The following is a 25,963-nucleotide window of genomic DNA, read 5'->3' as shown; positions in this document are numbered from 1 at the left end:
GGGTGTGTAAATTTTGTACAGTCAAGTTTAAAATGAACATTCTCTCAACAATCATAGCATGTGACAGAATTTAACTTTTATTTAGTCTTTTTGTCCTTTTATAAGTTATCTTTTCTTTGCTTACACCAAGATTTTGTGGGTTTTTTTATGAAGCAAGCTAGTTCATCCCTCCCATCTTGGTCATCATTGTTATCAAAATCGTCAGTTTATGATTCCTTATTGATTACCAATGCATTCCCCTTTTTAAGATTGAAGGGATAAAGACTTAGTTTTCTTGGTGACATCATTCTAATTATCTCAGGCTCATACTCATGAGCTTTAATGAACCAAAAAATTGGTCCAAAGAGTCTTTAAATTTTTTGCTTGCTTTATGGCTATTGTCATAGGAAGTCATATCTTTGGAGACTTCTCAAAATCTTTTGAGTGTTTTTGAAGCTATTGTAAGATTTCTTAGTTGACATCATCTCACTAATGCTTTCTCCTTTCATTTTTTTAAGTCTTCATATCTATCTACCAATATGTTGATCTTCATTTCTTTGACTTCTTTATCCCCTTCATGAAGCATCTTTAATCAAGTTTAATAAGAGCCCAGATCATAATATATTTTGCTTTAGAGTTCAGCTAAACTTTTTTCTTATGATTGTGAGTCCATCTGTCTTTGAAAATAACACTCTTCAATTCTTTCATTCTTTCATTTTATTGAAACGTATCGGGACAAAAAAATTCAGACAAAGTATCTGTTTAACAAGAAAAGTTAGAAGTTTGGAGTTAGAGTAATCCATAGCATTATCACACCAAGAAACTTTAATGACTTCAAAAATTTTGTATTTTAATCATAGTAGCAAAATGAGAATTCATCAATAAACACCACAAACAAACAGTGAGCTCCTCTCCATAGAAGCCGTGGAAGCAGAATGCTAAACATTAGAGTGTATAAGATCAAAAGAAGAATTAGCGAAAAATGAATTATTATTGAAAGATAAAGCTAGTTGTTTTGTAGTTTGACAAGAAATACAATTATTTTAAAGAACTATTAGCAGAACAATGATGGCACAAGTAAAGTGTAGAAAGAACAGAAACAACATAGTGATTAGAGGTAGAAGGAAAACGAAGATTTTGGAACTCAAATTGTCTTTTGACTTTACATCTAGTCCCAATGATATGTCCCATATGCGAATCCTACACACGATAACCAAAAGCTGTGATAAGATTAAAGTTTAATTTGGGAATGAAATAAGTATCTGAAAAGGTTATCCTTATGTTTCACATGCATAAGGGACCCACCAACAGTGTAAATAGAAGGGACTATGATATTGGTAGACAAAAATGAAAAAATATGACGCAAAAAGAACATATGATTAAAGTAATCAGAATCAAATACCATTTAAAGTTACCTGATGCGGTGGACAGAGTCGTAGAAGCATTATCAAAAAAGGGGAGAAATTGCTTAAAGGACTCAATGTCGATTGGAGAGACAAGAGATAGACTACCAGAAGCGGAGGAGTCAGTGGCAGCAATGATAGTTATAAGCGCAGGCCTGAGGGAGTTGGAATGAGGATGATATTTGTTCCAATTTGAACGTGGTTAGCAACATAGAACAAGTAGTAATAAAAAATGCTGAGAGCTTGCAATAGTAATAGAATAGGTTAGAAGTAATGTAACATTTTTGCTTGCAAGTATGACAAATTTTTCCTTTTCTCGATAACCACAAAAAATAGTCTCAAACTTAGATTTAGTCAACCCCAACCGTGTTTCTTTAGACACAAGACAAAGAAGAGTATCTTCAAGGCTTGGCAAGAGACTCTGATGGAGTAGAGAAGTTCGGACGGACTCAGTTATTAGTAAGTACCATGAGAAACTGAATATGAAGTATGCGATTGCGATAATCCTCTTATGCTTTAGCGTTAGTTACATCGTTAAAAATAGATGCGCAAGATATCAATTGATCCCAAATAATTTTCATCTAGCAAGAATGCCATGTAGTGATGGAATTCCTTTATTAGTTGGTACATAAGTGAGAGATTAAAAATAGTGTAACTTTTTGCCAACATACTTCTTTAGGAATTTCAAAACGCGCAAACTAGGGGTGAAAGTATTATGGAACCAGGTGATAATTTTGTGATTTTTACTATTCCATTCCTTTAATTTCTCAACAAAATCTTTGTCAAAATCTTCCTTAGATTTGGAAGAATCCTATTTGGAATAATTTTATATAGATAACATCTATAATTATACTCTTATTACATCTAATATTATCTAATTATTACAACCATAATTAATAAATACAAAATAAGATAACTTTGAACTGTTTTAAGCTGATTTTTATTGTCTCCAAATATTTTTAGACAAAAAGAAAAAAAACTGAACTCTTGACATACAAATAATAAACAATCTAATATCAATACACTACCCTATCATTAACAAGAGTATCAATCTAATATCAATCTAAATATACAAATATCCTAATTTATTCTGACAATCTAATATATAAATATTCTAATATATTCTGACAAAAACAAACTTGGTCTTTTTCCTTTTACTGTGCATCCAATTCCATATAACACATTCTATTCTAATTCTATCCTCAATATTCTCTTCCTTTCTTCTGTCTTTTACAGCTTATAATGACTGAACTTTTGAGTGTTAAGTCCTTGAGGCATAACAAAAAACAATGGAGCTTGCAAAGTAGGAAATGACTAAAGCCATTGCCTGGTAACGTTTATATACATGAGACATTTAAATTCAGTCCCAGGAAGAAAAATGTTTGCCGGGTTAACACAGACAACAGGCACTGGGGGATCGATCCTATTGTCCCTTATTTCTTCTGGTTCCTGCTGGTTTTTGCTGGGTTTTCTTACGTAAGTAAACTTATGGCCCTCAAATAATTTCCAATTTGCAGCACCCACTATTCCCAATTTCTTTATGAATTCATCACTCTCCTATAAATACAAAAGTATGACAACAAAAACACAGAATGTTCCAAGTGAAGAATAATAGCGACAGGTAATAGCTTGATCAAGGGTTGCATTCTATTTTACTTACAACAATCCACATTCAACTTTGATGGCTTCCAACAGTTCAGGAGAGACAGTAGGCTTAGAAGTTTCTCCCTCTTCAACTTCTATATCATTTATTTTGGTTCTAGGTTTCTCTCCTGCCCCCCAACCCCTATAAAGTATAACTTTGTTTGGCTCCCGAGAGACTAATACGGCACCAGTTGCTTGCTGAAAGAATAACCAAAAGCATTTCAGGATCTGTACAATGGCTCAGGTCACAGGAATAATGCAAAGACGAAGATATGGGAAAAAGGGAAGGTCCAAAGGAACTTCAACTTGGGTACCTCTAGCTTGAACACCACCTCCTGAACTGAGGTGCCTTTTGCCCTTCCTTTAATATTAACTATGGCAAGAGGGTGCTTCTGGAAATGAGTCTTGATTGCTTTTGCAACACCAGTAACAATATTGCTCTTTCCTGAAGACAAAGTAACAGCAGAAAGATAAAGATATGATATTCCATCCAATTTGCTCAGTATTCGAGTAACTTAAACCAAAAAAACATAAGCAAGGCGTGAAAGATAAATTCTAGGGCCCTTGGGTTCTTAATACATCATTTAGAATGAAATTTTTCAAAAAGGTTGATATTGAGAGAAGATTCACTGTTAACTAAACGTGAGGAAGAGGGATAACAGTTTTTACAACTTCTTCCGATTATATTATCTTTGACAAAACAAGCTATAGTTTTGCCACTATAGCTATAGTTTTGCCACTATAGCAGAAAGCCAAGGGGGAAAAGGAGTAAAGCAATTATCACTGGTTTAAGTTACAATTTATAAAACCAAAGCCCTTGGCAGGATACATGGACTTGTAAAGATGGGAAATACCTATGGCAAGGACAGGTCGCTTTGTCATCTTTAAGGCTTGCCTTCTTAGAAGAAGTCTTTCTCTGTTGGAAAGATACACCGGTCTAATAGGCAACCCTTTTGAACTCGTATTTTTCACTGGAACGGATGGTTCAGGGTCACATTTTGATGACATGTCAGATGATTCTGGTGGATTGTTATTAGAGATACCATGCCTGGTATCAACTGCAGAGACACTCACTCCATCCAACTGAAATCCACAAAACATAAACTAAATCAATATTTTAGAAAGAAACCCAATAAAAACATGTGAAAGAAATCAGTGATATAACCAGATGATAATCCAGGGCAGAGTTGAAGAATTTTATTTTGACAACCATAAAATGCTTGCCTGTGTCTTTTCAATAATCAAATCAGACATAGATTCTTCTTCACCTTGACGAGTTCCATCATCATCAATCATCTGCTTCTGTCTTGATTCTTGATTTTCAATAGAAACTTCTTTTAGAGAATTCAAGTTTACGGAATTTGAGAAAGATCCCTGAAATCATGGCAAACAGACAAAGTACGTTAGGTTCTGTTCTTTACAGAAGTATACCATGAACATCACTGGAATAAGAATTCTCCCTAAATATGTACAAAGAAAATACACTCATGTAGGTTCTCTCCTATCTTCTTCATTACCAACACAAGAAATTCTTTTACATCATGTGTTAGGTAATTTCCATGAGGACAGAAACAGACCAAGTTAGTAACACTTGACTCACCTTTGCATGCCATGAAACACAGAAAACACCACAATGCTACTCCTTGTAGGCAAGTTAACCTCTTTACTTGTAATGAGTATCTAATGTGATTACAACCAATAGCAATTTAACAGTTGAATTAAGAACCTTAAGAAAAATAAACAGGTCCCAAAATAATGTTGAATGTGTAAGCCAACAGGAGATGGAAAGAAAATTTTTTATTATGCGGTGGTTCTTTTGAACTAAAGGGGAATTGGCATGATTATAATCATACACAGTAAAAAAAAAATTAAAAACAAAAAAAAACAAAAAAACCTTCAGCATGTACCTTGAGTTCAAATATAACTATATAAGTACATAACACATCAAGGCATTCACAAAATGTAATAAACTGATGCAAATTGCTCATACTTTGATTGTAGTCTTACTGTTGAGACTACTTCAGAATATAGAGAATGAAAATTTGAGTTCAGTTGTTGATCCTAGACATTTATGATAGGTTTTGCATCCACCTTTGCATAATGTAAGAAAAAATGATAATATCATAAAGTTGGTAACTATATTGTATGGTTAAAGTAAAATAAAAACTCACCATGTCAACTCTCATCCCTTCAGCTTCATGCTTACTGTTAGCCTCCTTATCTTTATCCTATTCAAATCATTTCATAAAATTCCTTAATTGAAATTGGGGGATGTGCATCTCAGCAACAATTACAATACATTATTGACTGAAAAAAAGAAAACCACTCACCATCTTAAGTTTCAAGTCCTTTATATTCTTATCTAGCTTCAAAACATGAAGCTTCAATGACTGCAAGAGGAAATAAGGATGAAGGAATAAGGCAGTGACATATATTGAATGTTAATGTCAGCAGTCAATTCCTTTTCAAAGGTACAAATGCATAACTAGTATGAGTATCCATGTTACAACCTAGTGTTCAACTAGTATGAGTCTATCTATAATGAATATTGGATGTGATTTTTATAGATCAAAATGAAGATAGGTTTCAACCAAAGAGGAACAAGAAAATGATTTATGTTTTGTTATATTTTATCTTTGGCATGAGATTTTTCTTGAAGAAATGGATGAGTACCAAAAAAGGCACAAATTTTCCTCTCTCTTCATGATCTTTTTTCAGGCAAGAATTCTGCTTCACAATAAAGGCTGTATTATACAACATTGAAAGGTATTTTTTAAAATTTTACAAATACAGTAATCAAGCCTTTCCCTAATGGATTGAAGCCTCTAAAATTTTACATTAAAACATAAAATAACCTTTTATTAATCTTCTTTTAAAAAAGATAAAATTAAGACAGAAAAATAGAAAGCTTATACTCATCCTGTTAAAATTGTTGTCATCATATAGAATAGATAAATCATAATAAAAATTAAAACGTGTCTTATCACAATATAGAAAGTTAACACTCCTACATGAATCCAACTTAAAATAAAAATATTACCTCACGACGTTGTGCCTCTAAGAATCTCTTCAAGGCAGCTTTTTTATTCAAAAGCGTTTTAGGCCTCAAACTAGCAGGTCTGCTATAATTCTTTCCACGATATACAATGACTGCATATCCCTTGTTCACTCTCTCTACTGCAATTAATATTCCACCACTTTCTGCCTCTAAGGTCTGAGCTATCTGATGAATAATTTCTGGACTTCGCTTATTACATATTATCTTCACAAGTTCTCTATACTTCCAATGAAGATGCATATTTTCCACCGTTCCATCAAAAACCCCTCGTCTACCTGATAATGAAAAACAGGACTTATTTAGTAATAGATTTTGTCTCTAGAAGTCTAATTTATTTAGTTCAAAGAATTTGTGAATCTATGCTTCAAAATTCAACCATCATACTCTAGAATCACCTAATAACAAGAAGGGCTTCATCTTCAAGCCAATTTTCCGCAACATGTATCTCTCTTCTTCAGTAATACCCTCTTTATCAATTTCTTTTTCTTGTGGGCACTCTGCATTTTCCAGCTCCGCTAGAAGTTTTTCAGCCTTTGCTTTTCTTTCTAATGCCTGTGTGTAAGAAGAATATCATGTCACTAAAACACTCATGTAAAAGATAGAAAGTTGAAGTTTGATGATGAAATCATACCATTGACAACTTGATGCTATTCCTTTTGATAGTTGCCTCAGCATCAGTGAACATTCCTTGTTCAACAATTGCTGTACCCTTCTGGGAGGTAGTACCACTTCCTTCTGAAACACACTCTATAGCTCCATGTTTCTTGCCTGGAGTGACTGCATCTGAAGAACTGCTTTCAGCCTTTAGTTTGGATAACTCAATGTTTCTCCGTTCATCAATTGCTGAAGATACTGCAGAAGGCAAGAAGTCCTTTCCTCTATACAAGACAATGAATTCTCTATCCCGAGCCAGGAGAGTCCCACCAGTCAGGTGCTGTAGAAAAGTAGATATGTTATTAAACTGAAATTGAGATATAATCATTTTATATATAAGTTTTGCTATTGAAACTAGATTATGTCTTATTTATCTGAAATGACAAGCTACCTAACGTAACAATTGTTCAAGATCAGTAGTAATGCAATTAAAACTGATAGTTGATCTTTGGGACCCCCCCCCCCCCTTTTTTTTTCTCTCTTCCCCTCCCCTGCCCTTTCTCTCTCTCCACTCTTCTCCCTGGACCAATAAATAGGAGAAAGAAGCCTCATAAACATGAGTTGAGGTCTGCTTTGCCTTCCCGCTTGACAGAGGTTAAATCTAACAAGAACCTTATTATAACAACAACAAAAAACTCTTATCCTACAAGGTGAAGTCCTACATGGACCAAATGATGTCATTGCACCTTGTTATGAATATTTTATATACTCAGCCCATTTATAATTAAGTGTCTAATGATAAAGCTCTGTTGGGGACTTGGGTATTAGGTGTCCAAAGTCCTATATTGAGTAGTATGGGATGCATGATGTTGCATTTAAGGATAGTGGTTCTTCCCCCTTAATAGCTAGTGGACTTCCACTTTCCTTAGGTAATTAACAAGCTCATTTGGAGTTTTCTTGGATCTCTATCTACCCTAGACACTTCCATTAGATGCTCTCTTGGCCTTTTCCAAACATGCCCAAACCACATTCTATGCCAATTTATTTATTCTAAGCATGTCAATTTAAATTAATCACAGGACAATTAAGAGAGTTTAAAAAAGGAAAGAACATATTTATGCTTCTTTTAAAAGAAGAAATTACTTACCACTGTTGAGTTGTGTCTTGGAGACTTGCAATAAAACAATGAAATTATGAACTTCTAATGATGCAAATGCAACTTCCATCACATGATGATTTGAAGCATCCAAGAAAATGGTTTATATGGTATGAAGGAGATTAGGAAGCCTAATGTTTTCTTATCAACTTTTGATTTCATTTGGGATAGGGCTATCTTTCTGGTTTTCTTTTGGTACATAGCACATGGGCTGTTTAATGGGGTTCAAGGGATTGGCATGCATTGTTACATAGCTAAGGCTTTATGTCTTACATATACCCTTTTCATATTCTCTTCTATTCTAATAAAATTTATTCTTCTTTGTGAAAAAATGGAAGCATCCAAGAAAAATGCCACAACGTAAACATATCTAGGATCTACTTTGTCCGGTATGTTTAAACAGAAGAAAAGTAGAAAATTGATTTACCAAGGACAGCAAGTCCATCACTTCAGCAAACAGCAAGAACAGAAGAATGACAGCAAATATGTCAATTTAATTACCAATCAAGGTGAAATATCATCTTGAGCCATGTTCTCAAATAACTGCAGTCACTCATAGCATTAATATGCAACATATGGAACTAGACAGAGCAGCCATCAATGAAGACGGATTGGCAGCACCATTTTAACATCTAATTTGATATTTATAATGGAAGTGCTACACTTCATGAACTCTGAAAATTGTCAGCAAAATCAATAACAAACCTTTATCTCTTCAGCCATAATCTCACTGTTAGTATTCTGCACACCTCTCTTTATGGCAATCTTGACAATCTCACATCTTTCCCATAATTTAATAATTGCAGCAGCCAATCCTTGATGTTTCCTGTTTCTACCTGAAAACAAAAAGAACATAGAAAGGCAATTACACAATACTGGTCACATAAGAAAAAGTAGGCCAAACAGCCGAAACTTACCCAAGGCAAAATGGCATGGTAAGGGTTTGCCAAGTCTCCTTAACGTGGTCATTTCATCGTCAGTTAGCTTAGACTTCACACCATATGGAAGTAGGCGAAAAGGCTTTCTATATCCAGGTATAACAGCAGGTAGCAGATCAGCATCAACAGGTAGAGGGTCATATCCCCACCAATCAGTAAAACGTGGCCCCAGCCCAATTAATAACTGGTCAGCATCTGCCGCAATCTCAACCTCACCTGGCAACTCAAATCGTACTTTATTAGGATTACCAACACCTTTTATCAAAGCTGGCTTTGCTGCTTTGATGTCAGACCTTTGGTCAGCATTTGTAACTAAATTCATTTTAGATGCATGGCTCTGTCTTTCGTCAAAATCTTTATCGTCACTATGCTCTGAAAGTTGCAACACATTATCAATGTTCTTGTGTCCCGAAACTTCATCTGATAGGAAATAAGGATACTTATAATCAACCCCTCGATACAATAGTATCTTACTTCCAGATCTCCAAACAACAAGGCCTCCAGTTTTTCTCTAACAATGTGAAAAGGATATAATCAGATTATTGTATGTGAGACACCAACATAACAACAACAAAAAGTTAATTCTCTACTAGGTGGAGGATCGGTTATGCAGATAAAATAATGCTGATATGCCCAATTATACACCACATTATACCCAAACAATTTAAAGTTCTTAATTGTATAAGAGGCACAAAAACAAGATTGGATAATTTCTTAAGGCTAAATGCATCTAACTCCTAGCTATATTCCATGCTTCAAAGCTTGATAGCTTGAGTCCTTTATCCATATTGAACCATTGCAATGAAACCACACCCCACAACACACGCACATAAAATCCCTTTCTTTTCCTTTCTTTTCTTTTTCACATTATAGAGAATTAGCACCTCAGATTTGTAAGTTAAACACAACGAATAGCTGAGTTCTGAACATGAAACTTTTTGCAATTGAGGAGTTCCTTGCATTTTAGCTGAGCAATTTTCTTTCTTTTTTCTTTTTTTCAAAACATATTGTTAACATATCTGCCAAAGATTTTTTGTAATAGAATTAAGGTTTAAGGAAGGAATTGGACCACTTTAACTTTAAGGTATCAACAACCTAATGCAGGAGTCCTTACAAATGACTCAGATCGGAAAACCTATAACCAAACCTAACAGCAATCAATCACATTTGCCAAACTCTCAATTCCAATTCTCATATTACCATCCGCAGTTAAAGCTTCAGCTTGCAACCACAGCATATTGCCACAACAATTATTGCAATGGTTTCCCCAACTGTTTTGCAACGGCAGTTGTGGCTGCATCAGCACCATTTTTCCAAATTCAGTAATCACAATGCATCAGCAAATTTGAACCAGTACCAACTCAATTTCTTAACATCCACTATCCTATTCTTATCCAAACCTGAAAATTTTCCACTACCATATCCAAAACAGTAAATTTCAAAGGAAAACTCTTTTACTCCAACAATGCATCACAATTATAAACTTTTCCTTTTACCTCCAGCAAATCATGAGTCTGAAAACTCTTTGTGGACGGAGGGACTAACGTGATTAATTTTAAATCTTTCGAGCACAATTTTGATTAATTTAATCTTTTGAGGACCAATTTGGATATTGGGTAATCTTTCAAGAACTAATTTGACTATCTACTCTACCAAATTATATAATACTGAAAACAAATGAATACTCATTAGTGGAAATAGTCTTGCAAGTATGCAAACTATGATGCACTTACATGTAAAACCTTACAATAATTAGAAGTGCCTAAATCTGAACCATCTATTGTCAGGACTAACCACATCATATCAGGAGCAGTAATTTCTCACAATTAGAATGGATAGGTTAAAACTTGAGAAGATAAACTTAATATGATATAAACCAAATTGAAGCTAGTTTTTATAAATATCCTTATCATGTTACTTTACAACACCAAATTAATTATTAATAGCTCACAACTAAAAACACTTACCAGTCTAGTGTCCAATAGATTTTAAATTACATCAAAACCTAAATAAAGAACCCTCTTAGAGAGGAAATGAAGTTTCTGAAAAGAAATATCACTATTAAAATTCCAGCATGCTCAACGAATGAAGAACAGTTAAAATTTAGATATAAGGTAATATCAAATTATGGCATATGAAATAGATCTTAATTAAAGTAAGGTTTAATTACTCTGTTAGTCCCTATAGTTTTGCAAAATTTTCAATTAGGTCCCAATATTTTTTTTCCTTTTAATTGGATCCCTATACAAAAAAATTTTTCAATTAGGTCCCTCTTGGTAGTAATTGGCTTAATTTTATAGGGACCCAACTAAAAAAAAAGTTGGTGCAGGGACCCAAATATAAGGAAAACAAAAGTGTAGAGATCCAATTAAAAAAAAAAATTGGTGCAAGGACTCCATTAAAAAAAAGTACAGGGACTTAATTAAAAATTTTGTGAAACTATAGAAACCAACAGAGTAATTAAACCTTAAAGAAAATATGCTTAATGGAAATTGGGAAACCAAGTTTAACATGAGAATAAATAGAGAAATAGAGATGTACAGGATCTAAGGTGAAGAATTGAACATCAGGGAGCTATCATAGAGAATTTTAAAATTCGTCTAAAAAGGTTGGGGACTGGTTGTATGTGGTATCTGCTTAGCTAAACTATGATAATTTAAGCTGTGGAGTGAAAGACTGATAATGAATCTTTGATAGAAATAGAATATCACATGCTTCATCCATAAAATTTATTTTCAGTGAAGTCTTTCTTCTTGATAAATTCATTTACAACTGGCTGAGACTATATAACAGAATTTTGTAGTGTGTAAAACCTTTTCATGCACATCACCCTCCCTTGTTAACTTTTCTCTTGATTGGATAAAACGAAAATGAAGGTTGGGGAAGCAATAAACAGCACAAATGAAAATTTCTTAACATCCACTATCCTATTCCTATCCAAAACTGAAAATTTTCCACTACCATATCCAAAACAGCAAATTTCAAAGGAAAACTCTTTTACTCCAACAATGCATCACAATTATACACTTTTCCTTTTACCTCCAGCAAATCATGAGTCCTCTTCATGTTCAACTTGCAAATATCCTCACAAACGATCCTCACGACCTCCGACCGCCTCCACCTCTCATGTATGCCCTGCACGATCCCTTCGGTAATCCCCGCCTTCCCTATCTTCAGCTTCTGCTTCATCCCCAGCCCCGCTGTCGTCAGCCGCCTTATCTCCGCGTCCGAAAGGCTCAGCTCCGCCAGCGTCGGCGCCCTCTCCCGCGCCGCCTCCCTCGCTCTCCTCCTCTTCTCCTCCGCGTTTTCCTTCCTCTTGGCGAGCTCGTTCTGCCTCAGGAGGGCAATGCCGGGGACAGGAACAGGATTCTCCGGCGTGCTCCAGCTCGGGTCGATGGTGTGGCCAACTCGGTGAATCGGGAGGCGGGTTGGAAGTGGAACGAAAATCTCTCCAGCTGTAACGGCGGCGGAGGATGACGACGGAGGGGAGGCCCCGGAAGACGCCGGAGCTTGGTCGACGAAGCCGAGGGAGCGGAGCTTATCGGCAATTCGCTGGATGGCGGAGGTTGGGAGGGTTTGGGCGTCGGTTGCGGGTTCGAGTTTGGAGCTCCGAATGAGGAATTTGGGTTTGCGGGTTCGTTTTGGGAGATGAAAGAAGAAAAAAGAGGAAGCAGAAGAAGAAAGAGGAAGGGGAGTGTGAAAATGAGAGGGAGTTGGTTGTGGAAGTAGCATTTGCATTTGCATTTGCATTTCAGTTGTTGTTCACCGGAATGGAGGGGACTGAAGATAGCAGAGAAAGAGTGCATTGAACCTCAAAAGGTCACGTGATGTGGACGCGGCCACGCGGGATATTTAGAGTGGCTAAGATGTACAAGATAAGAAAACAACGGTATTTTCTATTTTGGTAAATTTTAAAAATTGATCTTAATTATATATAGAAAATTTCATTCTCCTTTTTTTTATTTATAAAATGTACTTAAATTAATTTTTTTTAAAAATAAATAAAATTAATATTAATTAATACAAAAAATTTAAAATAATTAAAAATTAAAATTTTTTAAAAATTTTAAAAAATATATATATTTTATAAATTAAAAATAAATATCATTTTAACATTTTTTTGAAGTGGAATTTTCTCCTATATATATTACTAGTGCAACGCACGTAACACGGAAATAATAAAAAGCATATTAGGTATATATGAATAAAAAAAGTAAGTTATAAAAATAGTATTCAATTAACTTACATTCACATATAGATTAAAATATGATAAAAAGAATATAAATATATAATAAATCAATTTATTTATAAAATCCAAGATTTAATATAGCATTATGAAATTTTTTTTTGGTGACTTAAAAGAAAATAAACAAAAACTAAGAAAGAGAAAAAAACAAGAAACTGCTTAAGAAAGGCAGTCCCGCTGAATACTACTCTCAAACTCCTTCCAAGGCAATGGAAGCTCCACTTGGGGAGAAATAATCCTCATTGCAGTCTTTGCCATGATGTCTGCTACTGTATTTGCATCTCTCAAGATCAACCGAAGATCAGCACGCCATTTCCAAGACATGATATCTCGGATTTTTAACACCAAAGGATCAGTAAACCCAGAGCAATCTTGTAAATTATTGACAATAGTAAAAGCCTCCACACAGTCTGTCTCACATATAATGTCTCTTTGTCCCGAGTCCCATGCTAAAAGAAAGCCTCTCCAAATAGCAAACAACTCTCTTTGCAAAATGCTACGACTCTCAATTGTTCCCAAACAGCCTCGTTGCCACCTTCCCTTCCAATCTCTGCTAACACAAGCAAAACCAACTCGAGCACCACTGCCAGGATAGCTAGCATCACAATTAATCTTAAAAGTACCCACTGAGGGGGAATCCAAGAGCCACTAATGGTTGAGGGGATAGATAGTCGTTGCAACTCAAAAATATTTCGGAGCTCCTTTTCTAGATGAAAGATCTCGTTGTTTCTCGAACACCAAATCCACCAGAGACCAGAAAAGAATCTAAAGGGGCGCTGTTTGCTATTATGTAAGAACCAACTCATCAAATTCACTGGTTGATCGAAGATCCCTAAAGCTTGCCAAACAAGTTGGGCTTTTGGACAATCCCGAATACAATGTAAAACCGACGACAGCTATCCGTGTGCGAAATGCCCCTTCTAAAACGAAATGCAGCAGTAGGAAGAGCCTCCCGAAGACATAGCCAGGCCAAAAATTTGTGCTTTTCCGGAACATGTTGACGCCAAAGCCAAAGCCAATTACCCCTATCCTCCCAACTAAACATCTTCTTACTGAGCCATAAATAACCACTATGAGCATCATAAACATTATGAAATAGTTATTGTCATAAGCATGCTAATTTATGCCAATGGAATTAAGAAATAAAAATCGAATTTTACATGTTTATTGTAAAAAAAAAATTTTATCAGAATTCAACATATAAATTTCATTGTCCATGTAAATAATAATATTTTAGGTCGACATAATGACATCTTTTTATGAGTATAAATAATATAAATATATAAAATTATCAATTATAATTTATTTTAACGACTAATAACAAAGTTTCATTGATATAGTTTATTATAGAATACAATGAATAATTATTTGACATATTAATTATTTTCTTAATATTTAAAAAAAATTAAATATATTATTTTTGAAATTATTGAAAAGACTTAATACTTTTTTATTTAAAAATTAAGATGAAAATTTAAGATTTTAAAATTTTTTTTAAAATATATCACGTATCAATTATGATATAAAGATAAGTACGTTAAGAAACATTGATAATTTACATATATAAATAAAATAATAGGATATAAAAAAGTTATTAATTATACACATAAATTTTTTTACTGTATGACTTAGAATAGAATTAATTAGTAACTTAAAATAGTCACCAAAAATTAGTAACTTAAAATTAGAAAATAAAATACAATAATAAATATGTAAACACTTAAATTAATGAAACTGTTTAAAAATTTTAACTATTATTATAACTTACCATATTTTTTTGTTGTTACTTAAAGTATTTTATTTTGTCATTGTATATAATATTCAAAATCTTATATAATTTGAAAGTGTATTATAAATTTATAATTAATTTTAGAGGGACCATTATAAATAAAAAAATAATGCGAGAAATAAATAAATTTAAAGATAAAATAATCATGATATAAATATATCAATCATAAATTAATTGTAATATATTATCTTCAACCATTTATTTTCAAGACAGGAAAACCAAAAAGCATAAAAAAAAATTTAGTTGATACATATAGTAAAGGCAAAATTCTTTCAATGATAAAACACATTTTTTACAAAGATCATAAACAATCCTAAAAACACAACTTCTACAATACATTATCATTACAATTTGACGCAGTATGGATCCTAAAGCTGTCATTGAAGGTATGTTGACTTGCGTTCATTGAGTATAAACTCTCCAAACCAACTGGAATTCAAAACCATCAAGTTTGAACTTTTGTCCTCCTGTAATCAAAATTAACATCAACACCGAAAATCATAGTTTTTCAATGTGTTAAATTACATCGTTAGTCCACATTTTTAGTAAAATTGTAAATTAGTTTTTACACTTTAAAACAAAATATTCTCAGCATATTCTGAGAATATTCTATTAAATCAACACTTTTTGAGGGACAGAGACTAAATTAAAAATTTTAATTCTCTTTAGAGGCTCAATTACAAACTTTTAAAGTGTAAAGACCAATTTGTAATTTCACTGAAAGTATAGGACCAACTGTATAATTTAACATTTTCAATGCCTCAAAGAGGTTTTTTTTTTTTTACCAAAGATATGAAGACTCGAACCCGCAATCTCTTAGATGAATATGGGGAGATTATGCCATTTAAACTATTACTCATTGGTCAATGCCTCAAAGAGTTGAGATCTACTCATAGTGCAATATAATAATTTCACCAAAGGAAGTAGAGAAAATGCAATTAATCAAATAAGAACAAAAAATACAGAAAACATTATCCATAAGATGATTTTCGTTTATAAATGCACTAAAAATATCATTATTATAAGATAAATTTGAATTATTCATAATTAATCCTATTTTTTCATTTTCTAAGTGCAATTCACGTCTCAGGATATAACGTAATCAAAGAGGATAGAACCTTAAAAAATTACCTCTATTGCTATTCAAGTAAATCATAAGGCAATGAAAATTACAAACAATCAAGAGGTAGAAACAGGATATTAAAGAGAAATCATAAGCATGATGCTCACTAATAAAAATATTTGATAACTAAGAATTTGTCTTGGTGGTAGCCAAAATTATAAACAAAATAAATATTGACAAAAATATTTATCCATAAAATAGATGACATCTACATATCTATATAGACTTAGCCTGAAAAATAAAAAGTTTAAAATTTCCCATCATAAGAAACTCAAAATAAAATATCATCCATCATAATTCTTAAACTACCATAAAGACTATAAGAATAAAAGAGAGATAATATAGTCAATGCAATTACCACTTATCATTGAAGATATATTCAATCATCTTAGCTGAGCATCACTTTCGAGAAACAATTTTTTCTCAAACTCAGTTATATCCATAGTTTAAATCTCTCTAAAAACTCGGGTACTAACCAATCTCAAATGTTTTAGCCAATAAATCGAATAATAATAAGAAGAAAAAAATCTGAATGTAATAATAATAAGAAGAAGAAGAAGATTCTGCAATAACTTCCTAAAAGGAGCAAAAAAAAAGTTAGAACCAACTTTGTCCTCTATAGATATTAATCCAGAAAATTGGTATCAATGGCACATCCCCTTTGATTTTTATGTTTTACAATAAGTAGTAATTCACTAATTTGTATAGCAACTTTCATGGATCAACAACTTTGTGGCTTTAAGCACCTTAGTTAGATGTTAATCTCGCTACAAATTGCTAAGGAAGAGGGTGGCTTTGGTGAACCATAGAGCATTAAGGACAAATGTAGAACATAAAGTGATTGAAATTTGTATACTTTAGAGTTCGGTAAAATTGGATCAACAACCACTTTTATATAAATAGTATCAAGATTATAACATATAGATAATGAAAAGAACAAATTTAAAAGGAAGGAAAAATCACAATTTGTTATACTCAAGAATTAAACAAAAAAACTATAAGCATCCAGATTGCAGAGCACTTGGAAAAATAAGAGTACCTATTCTTGCCCTTTTCTCTTTTTTCCGTGAGTGGTTCTCCCTTTAATCATTCCTCTATTCACACTCATAGTACTATCCACTTTCACCACAGTTTCAATTTCATGTTCAATATATATTAAAAGAGAAATATTAAAACTTTTTTATTTGACCAACCAAGAGAAACAACACAACCACAAATTTAAAAAAATGAAAGCATTAAGTAAACTACAACGAATTCAAACTAACTATTTCTCTTACAAAATATTTTAAAACAATTAAATACCTTTAGATCATGAGAATGAGCACCTATTTCATGGTATTTAGAAATTAGAACGTAAAAGATAGTAGATAGAGAGAATGGGTCTTACTGAGAAGAATTCAAACCAACAATTAAAAAGGTAGAAGAATTCAAGCCTATTGAAACTTCACACTTGAAAAAGATTTTTTTTTTCTTAAAAAAAAGAAAAACTACTCTTCAGAAAGTAAAGGGTAAATTGCTCTCATTGTATACATTACATATAATAGTATTAAACATTAGATATGATGAACATATATGCCAACAAACAACTGCATTGCGTCCATGCATTTTTTTGAATCTTTTCCTTAAAAAACAATGAGCAAATAGTTGTGTTTTATGATAAGTATAGTTTAGAATTAGGTGAATTCTATCCAACCCCCTCTAAAATAACATGTAAGTTACCCTTCATGATGTGTCACATTTTAATTGGTCATTACTTAACTATAGTTGAGTTATTTTGTAATTTATTATTTGAGATGGGTAATTGTATAATTTCTTAAAATATTAAAATTCTATCCCATTAATTGAAGCACGTTCTCACGCAATCTCTTTCTACAGTGCATCATTCCTTAACGAGTCGTTGAATTTCCATGGCTTGTAACTTCTTCATTCTTCCCAGTATAGTCAGCACCTATAGTCAGCACCGACTTCATTGCTATCTCATGTCCTCTCACTCAATCTCTTTTTTTTTTACCATGGATCATTCCTTACCAATATAATTAATGGTTAGTTTGGTTATTAAATTTTTTTCATTAAAAATAATATATGGAATATATATTCATATGTAAAATATAATATAATATAATAAAATAAATCTATTAAGAGTACTTAAAAGTATAATTAAAATCAGGAATATACAAATATAATAATAAAATTTGTACTCTAAACAAGTAAACATATCTTTTATCATACATAAATTATTTAAAAAAATATAAATTGTTAAAATTAATAACACAAATTTAAAATGATAAAATTCAACTTTCTTACAAGTAATTTTTATAGTATTTTTATTCTTTTAATTTTTAATTTATTAATATTTATTATTTAATTAATGATTAAATAAATTATTTTCATGAGAAATATTTTTTGTATAATCTTAAAGAAGAGACCAATATACCAATTTAAAAATTAATGTAAAAATGATATTTTAAATAAAAAATAGTTAATATTAAAATTTTTAAATACAAAAGTAAATTATATAGATATTCAGGATATAAATATAAAATACATGTTTAAAATAAATAAAGAGACAAAAATAATTATTTATTTTTCATGAGTACTTCCATTTTATCTGTTTTATTTATTTTATGCATATATTTTATATTTATCTTTTAAATATTTATACAAATTATTTTTATATTTAAAAATTTTAATATTAAATATTTTTTATTTAAAATTTTATTTTTACTTTATTTTTTAAACTAATATATTGGTCTCTTCTATAAGATAATACAAAACATAATTTTTTATAAAAATAATTTGTTTAATCATTAATTAAATAATAAAGTACTAATAAATTATAAATTAAAAGAATAAAAATATTATAACAAATACAGTAAAAAATTGGATTTTATTATTTTAAATTTGTATTATTAATTTTAATAATATATTTATTTTTTAAATAATTTATGTATGATAAAAAATATGTTTACTTGTTTAGAGTACAAATTTTATTATTATATTTATATATTCATGATTTTAATTATACTTTTAAATATTTTAAATAGATTTATTTTATTATATTATATTTTAAATATGAATATATATTCCATCTTGTAATTAAATAAATATATATTTTTTTAATGAAAAAATTTAATAACTGAACTAACCATTAATGATGTTGATGTTGGTAAAGAGTGATTTATGGCAAAAAAAAAAAAAAAAGAAAGGGGGGATTGAGTGAGAGGACAAGAGATAGCAATGAAGTCCGCGTTGACTATACTGGGAAGAACAGGGAAGTTACGAGCCATGGGAATTCAACCACCCGTTAAGAAATGATGCACTGTAGAAAGAGATTACGTGAGAACGTGCTTCAATTAATGGGGTAGAATTTTAATATTTTAAGAAATTATACAATTACCCATCTCAAATAATAAATTACAAAATAACCCAACTATAGTTAAGTAATGACCATTTAAAATGTGACACATCATGAAGGGTAACTTACATGTTATTTTAGAGGGGGTTTCTTTTTCTTACGCATACATAATTTGCGTATTTAACTTGTACTAATAACTAAATATCATAAGGCAACAAAATTAAAAAACACTATTCTTTTATAGTTATAAAAAAATGACTTACACTGTTACACATTCTATATGTAAAGAGTAATAACTTTTAAATTGTATGAGTTTAGTCAATAACAATGTAAAATAAAATCAGAGTAATGTAGTTTTAAGAAAAGTACCAATAAAAGATAGTTTAATCAGATGTGAAGTATTTCACTATTTAGTAAACAACTACCAAATTATATAATACTAGAAACAAATGAATACTCATCATTGGAAATAGTCTTGCAAGTATGCAAACTATGATGCAGTTATGTGTAAAGCCTTACAATAATTAGAAGTGCCTAAATCTGAACCATCTATTGTCAGGGCTAACCACATCATATCAAGAGAAGTAATTTCTCACAATTAGAATGGATAGGTTGAAACTTGAGAAGACAAACTTAACATGATATAAACCAAATTGAAGCTAGTTTTTATAAATATCCTTATCATGTTACTTTACAACACCAAATTAATTATTAATAGCTCACAACTAAAAACACTTACCAGTCCAGTATCCAATAGATTTCAAATTACATCAAAACCTAAATAAAGAACCCTCTTAGAGAGGAAATGAAGTTTCTAAAAAGAAATATCACTATTAAAATTCCAACATGCTCAACCAATGAAGAACAATTAAAATTTAGATACAAGGTAATATCAAATTATGATATATGAAACAGATCTTAATTGAAGAAAATATGCTTAATAAAAATTGGAAACCAAGTATAACATGAGAATAAATAGAGAATTAGAGATATACAGGATCTAAGGTGAAGAATTGAACAGCAGGGGAGCTATACATTAACAACAACAACAAAGCCTTGTCCCACTAAGTAGGGTTGGCTACATGAATCAAACGACGCCATTGTACTCTGTCATGTGTCATGTCTACAGAGAGACCATTTACATGTAGATCTCGTTTGACCACCTCATGGATGGTCTTCTTAGGTCCTCCTCTGCCTTTCGCCCCTTGTCCATCTTCCATCTCATCCACCCTCCTGACTGGATGTTCTATCGGTCTTCTTCTCACATGTCCAGACCACCTAAGACGCGATTCAACCATCTTTTCCACAATGGGTGCTACTCCAACTCTCTCCCTTATATCTTCATTCCTTATTTTATTCAATCGCGTATGTCCACTCATCCATCTCAACATCTTCATCTCTGCCACACTCAGCTTATGTTCGTGCTCTCCTTTAGCCGCCCAACACTCCGTATCATAAAGCATAGCCGGTCTTATAGCGGTGCGATAGAATTTACCTTTAAGTTTTAAAGGCACTTTTTTGTTGCATATAAAACCAGATGCACTCCGCCATTTTGACCACCCTGCTTGGATCCTATGATTTACATCATGTACAATCTCTCCATTATCCTGTATGATGCACCCAAGATACCTAAAACTTTTAACTTTTCGTAGGGTGTTTTCTCCAATCTTCACTTCTATATTAGAGTTTTCCCTTCTCGGACTAAACTTACATTCCATATATTCCGTCTTGCTACGGCTTATGCGCAGACCATACACTTCTAAAGCTTCTCTCCATAACTCCAACTTCTTATTTAGGTCTTCTCTTGACTCTCCCATAAGGACGATATCATCGGCAAAAAGCATGCACCATGGCACAGGCTCTTGGATGTGCTCTGTGAGTACTTCCAAGACTAATGTGAAAAGGTATGGACTTAAGGATGATCCCTGGTGTAATCCTATACCAATAGGAAATTCCTCTGTCACACCACCTTGGGTCTTCACACTAGTTGTGGCCCCATCATACATGTCTTTAATTGCACGAATATATGTGATCCTTACCCTCCTCTTTTCTAAAACCTTCCATAAGACCTCCCTTGGTACCCTATCATACGCTTTTTCTAAATCAATAAACACCATATGTAGATCTCTTTTATTACTACGATACCTCTCCATCATTCTTCTTAAAAGGTATACCGCTTCAGTGGTAGATCTGCCTGGCATGAATCCAAATTGGTTCTCTGTTACTTGTGTCTCTTTTCTCAACCTCCGTTCTATCACCCTTTCCCATAACTTCATGGTATGACTTATAAGCTTGATCCCTCTATAGTTTCCGCAACTTTGTATATCCCCCTTATTCTTGTAGATAGGTACCAAGGTGCTCTTTCTTCACTCATCAGGCATCTTCTTTGACCTTAAAATTTCATTAAAAAGCTTGGTTAACTAGTTGATGCCTTTTTCTCCAAGACCCTTCCAAACCTCAATCGGAATATTATCAGGTCCTACTGCCTTGACATTTTTCATCTGCTTTAGAGCCTCTTTTACCTCGAAGTCTCGAATTCTTCGATAGTAGTCAAAGTTTTGATCTTCTTCCCTTGTGCATAGTCGACCAAGGCTCGGAAGAGTCTTCTATCCCTCATTAAATAACTCGTAGAAGTAACTCTTCCACCTTTCCTTAATCTTCTCATCTTGAGCCAACACCTCTCCATCCTTATCCTTTATGCACTTAACTTGATCCAAATCTCTCGTTCTTCTTTCACGGCTCTTTGCGATTCTATATATACCTTTTTCTCCTTCTTTTGTGTCCAAAGACTGGTAGAGACCCTCATATGCTCTTATTCTTGCTTCACTTACAGCCACTTTTGTCTCTTTCTTAGCCGCCTTATATTTTTCCCAGTTATCTGCGTTGCAGCATAAAGACCACTCTTTAAAGCACTCCCTTTTTATCTTTATCTTTTCTTGTACACTGGCATTCCACCACCAGGACTCCTTGTCTCTTGGTCATATTCCTTTAGATTCACCAAAGCTTTCTTTTGTTGTTCTTCTAATAACTTCTGCCATTTCCCTCCACATCTCTTCCGCACTTCCATTTCCATCCCACTTTGCCTCTTCCCATACCCGTCTTAGGAAGCTTCTTTGTTCCTCACCTTTCATCCGCCACCACCTCGTCCTTGGGTTCTTCGTATAATGTCTTTTCCTCAACTTTTGCTCAACGTAGAAATTCATGACGAACACCCTATGTTGTGTTGTCAAATTCTCTCCCGGGATAATTTTACAACTAATGTAAAATTTTCGGTCGACTCTCCTCAACAGGAAGAAGTCGATTTGAGAGCTTGTCATGCCACTCTTATAGGTTATAAGATGTTCGTCTCTCTTTTTAAAACATGTATTTGCGATGAGAAGATTAAAGGTTGAGGAAAAGTCCAAAAGAGTTTTATTCTCGGCATTGATCACCCCGAAACCATGGCCTCCGTGAATACTCCCATATCCAGTCACTTCTCTACCAACATGGCCATTTAAATCTCCTCCTAAGAAAATCTTATCTCCCAAAGGTATGTCTTGAACCAAACTCTCTAGATCCTCCCAAAACCTTATCTTGTGTTGTTCGTCCGAACCCACTTGCGGTGCATAGACGCTAATCACATGGAAAGCACATTCCTCCACCACAAGTTTGATAGAGATGATCCGATCTCCCACCCTCTTGACATCCACTACGTCCTTCTTCCACTGCTTATCTACAATTATTCCAACCCCATTCCTATTCTTCACCTTTCCTGTATACCAAAGTTTGAAGCCAGAAGTATCCAACTCCCTAGCCTTCGCACCAACCCATTTTGTTTCTTGTAGGCACATAATGTTAATCTTCCTCCTTGTCATGGTGTCCACCACCTCCATGGACTTTTCTGTTAGAGTGCCTATGTTCCATGTCCCAAATCTCAACCTTCTGTCACTCCGACCTTTACCTTTTACTTTGTGAACTAGCTTATTTACCCTCGTCCGTTCACGAAAATGCGAGAACTCTTGCTCATTTAACACTACATCCGGGCACCGATGCAGCGGCTCTTGCTCATTTGACACCGTACTCGAGCCATACAGCGCGTTACTTCTGGGCAACGACCTAGCTTTAGCGCAATAATGTCTTTGATTTATGTCATGGGGGTTCGACTATATTTTTATGTTGGTTGTCGAAGACCTAACACAACCCTCCTCCTTTATCCGGGCTTGGGACTGGGTATGTACCGCAAGTGTAACATAGGCGGAGTTATCAAGGAAGCTATCATAGAGAATTTTAAAATTCGTCTAAAAAAAATTGGGGATTGGTCATATGTGGTATCTGCTTTGCTAAACTATGATACTTTAAGCTGTGGAGTGAAAGACTGATAATGAATCTTTGATAGAAATAAAATATCACATGCTTCATCTATAAAATTTATTTTCAGTGAAGTCTTTCTTCTTGATAAATTCATTTACAACTGGCTGAGACTATATAACTGAATTTTGTAGTGTGTAAAAACTTTTCATGCACATCACCCTCCCTTATGTTAACTTTTCTCTTGATTGGATAAAACGAAAATGAAGGTTGGGGAAGCAATAAAACAGCACAAATGAAAATTTTCTATATTTCTATATATATATATATATAGGGAGAGACTTGGTTATATTCCTTTTGACTTGTAATGATCAACAGCAGCAGGACTTGGTGATCACTATGAAGCTAAAACTATGTTGTGCTTTAGTCATTGGTTAATTATTTCTAAAGCTATGGATGCTAAATTGTGTTACAGTTGGAGAAAATGGTGCAAGGACCTCCAGAAGGACATAGAGCAAATGCTGACACCCTAGCTTTCCTATGTTGAAACCACTAATAACATTTGAGATCTATCCTTGTATGAGATCTATCCTTATATGAGAGCCATGCAACAAACATTATAAAGGAATCCAACAGCAATACAACAAATAGAACATTACCTGACGATGCCAAAGCACAAAGTAAAAAAGGTAGAGCGGGTGGTGTAGGATAAACCAGGCGTATAGTTGCTACTTGCTGTCAGTAGGTCAACTTAACTCCTTTCAATTTATTCTGATCAGATTCACCTTGAACAAAAACAACAGTAGATATAGTTTAGTTTCTATCATGTCAAATACTGCTAGTTGATTAAATCATAATGTATTTATGGTAAATTTATCTCAGTCCAATTTTCATTAATTTTCAAAAAGTTTTTTCTACAGTAAAAGATTGTTTATGCAGGGAGAAGAAGAATATAATATATTAGCTACAATGCAATATTAATTCAAACCAAGATGCATGCAATATTAAGCACAGAGAGAAGAACAGAATCATGTAGCAGAGTTAACATAAACATGAAATTTACAAAGTTTCATTTGAAAGCAACAAAGCTGAAATGGGTCGTGAAAAAAAAAATTTGACCCAATTTTAGAAGAGGAAAGACCCAAAAATCTAAAATTGAAACTCACTACCTTAAAGGGCGATGAATATAGTAGATATAGTTTAAGGAATTGAACAAAATAATTAATAGAAACACAATAGAGTGGATATAAACTTGCACAGTAGCTGCAGAAAGATCTTCTTTTATCTTAGTTCCTAAATTATTCTGAAATTACAGAAGCCAGGACATCAAACACCAAAGAAAAAACGAACAATTCATGCTGCATTACTTAGAAATCTTACTTGCTCTTATTGGATGCAAAATTGAAGATAAGAAGAAAACAGGTTAAGACCTTTCGGCGAAGGGCAATTAGAATTCTGGCAACAATTTTTACGGTTCTGGATTTTCTGCATCCAAGGAGATAGACGCCTCTGCACAACAACAACAACAATACAGACATTTACATCAGATCAAATAGTAAGGAACACACACAACTCATCATCGCAAATCATTATGAATCTGTCATTACAAAAAGAAAAAAGAAATACCCCTAGGTGGGAGCGCGTCCCTTGAGAGTAATCTGGTGCTGCTACCTGCTATGAAGATACAATTTAAATAAACAAAAATAATATTAAAAAAAAAAGAGAAGTATGAGCAGGGATATATTAAAATCTTATACTTTCATTTTCTCATAGAGCTTGTTGGGAAGTCTGTTGCAAAATGCCCAGAAATGCCTATAGTTGTAGCAGGCTAGCAGCTTCCGCCGGCACAAACGCCGCCAAACCTGCCTCTGCATCCGCCTCCTCCCTGGTTGCAATCCTTGACCCATTCTACCACGGCTGTAGCATGCACGACCGTCATCACATCCTCCACCTTATCCACCACCACGACGAACTCCACCGCGACCACTGGGACCCATGCTGCCTTAGACTCCTCCACCACCATAGCCGTCGTCGCCACCGCATCCACCTTGGTAATTCCTACCACCACTGCTGTTGTCCCTTCCACCGCGACGACTCCCCTTAAGGTTGGAGCCATAAGGTACAGTGACATCAACTGCCTTGAAACTCTATAATCTCCACCTTCAAGTTAGATTAGGAACAAAAAGAATGAAAAAGAAAAAGAGATCGAAAAATAGTATTAGAGAACAGAGAAACGAACTAAATAGGAGGAGGAGGAAGTAAAGATGATGATGAAGAAGAAATTGATAATGGAAGGACAACGTAAATGATGGGAATGAATCTTTTTTTCAATTTGGATTTTCACTAGGGGAGAAACTCTCTTTTCAAGGATGGTTATAGAATAGAATAGGA

At 33.3% G+C, this 25,963-nt stretch overlaps 1 protein-coding gene across 1 annotated transcript; it reads right to left on the bottom strand.

The window, feature by feature from the left end:
• Positions 1-2,466: 2,466 nt before the first annotated feature.
• CFM2 (CRM family member 2) lies at positions 2,467-25,943 on the bottom strand. Its single transcript, XM_016347739.3, has 14 exons — positions 25,753-25,943; positions 11,812-12,724; positions 8,752-9,283; positions 8,540-8,670; positions 6,716-7,018; positions 6,480-6,636; positions 6,067-6,359; positions 5,357-5,416; positions 5,198-5,254; positions 4,251-4,400; positions 3,881-4,109; positions 3,341-3,471; positions 3,043-3,224; positions 2,467-2,939 (listed from the first exon to the last, which is right to left on the bottom strand). The coding sequence occupies exons 2-14, from the start codon at positions 12,520-12,522 to the stop codon at positions 2,921-2,923; spliced, it is 2,955 nt and encodes a 984-aa protein (XP_016203225.1). The 5' UTR covers positions 12,523-12,724; positions 25,753-25,943; the 3' UTR covers positions 2,467-2,920.
• Positions 25,944-25,963: the final 20 nt, after the last annotated feature.

Source organism: Arachis ipaensis, chromosome B5 (assembly GCF_059453495.1).
Source record: "Arachis ipaensis isolate K30076 ecotype BB chromosome B5, ASM5945349v1, whole genome shotgun sequence".
NCBI lineage: Eukaryota > Viridiplantae > Streptophyta > Magnoliopsida > Fabales > Fabaceae > Arachis > Arachis ipaensis.
This window is presented reverse-complemented; position numbering and strand designations above follow the sequence as displayed.

Coding starts and splice junctions, on each gene's coding strand:
- CFM2 (XM_016347739.3), bottom strand. CDS start 12,522: ATGCAAATGCAAATGCAAATGCTACTTCCACAACCAACTCCCTCTCAT. Junction 7,019..8,539: donor TTATGGCTGAAGAGATAAAG/GTTTGTTATTGA, acceptor ACTTTTCTACAG/CACCTGACTGGTGGGACTCT. Junction 4,110..4,250: donor TGATTATTGAAAAGACACAG/GCAAGCATTTTA, acceptor TGTGGATTTCAG/TTGGATGGAGTGAGTGTCTC.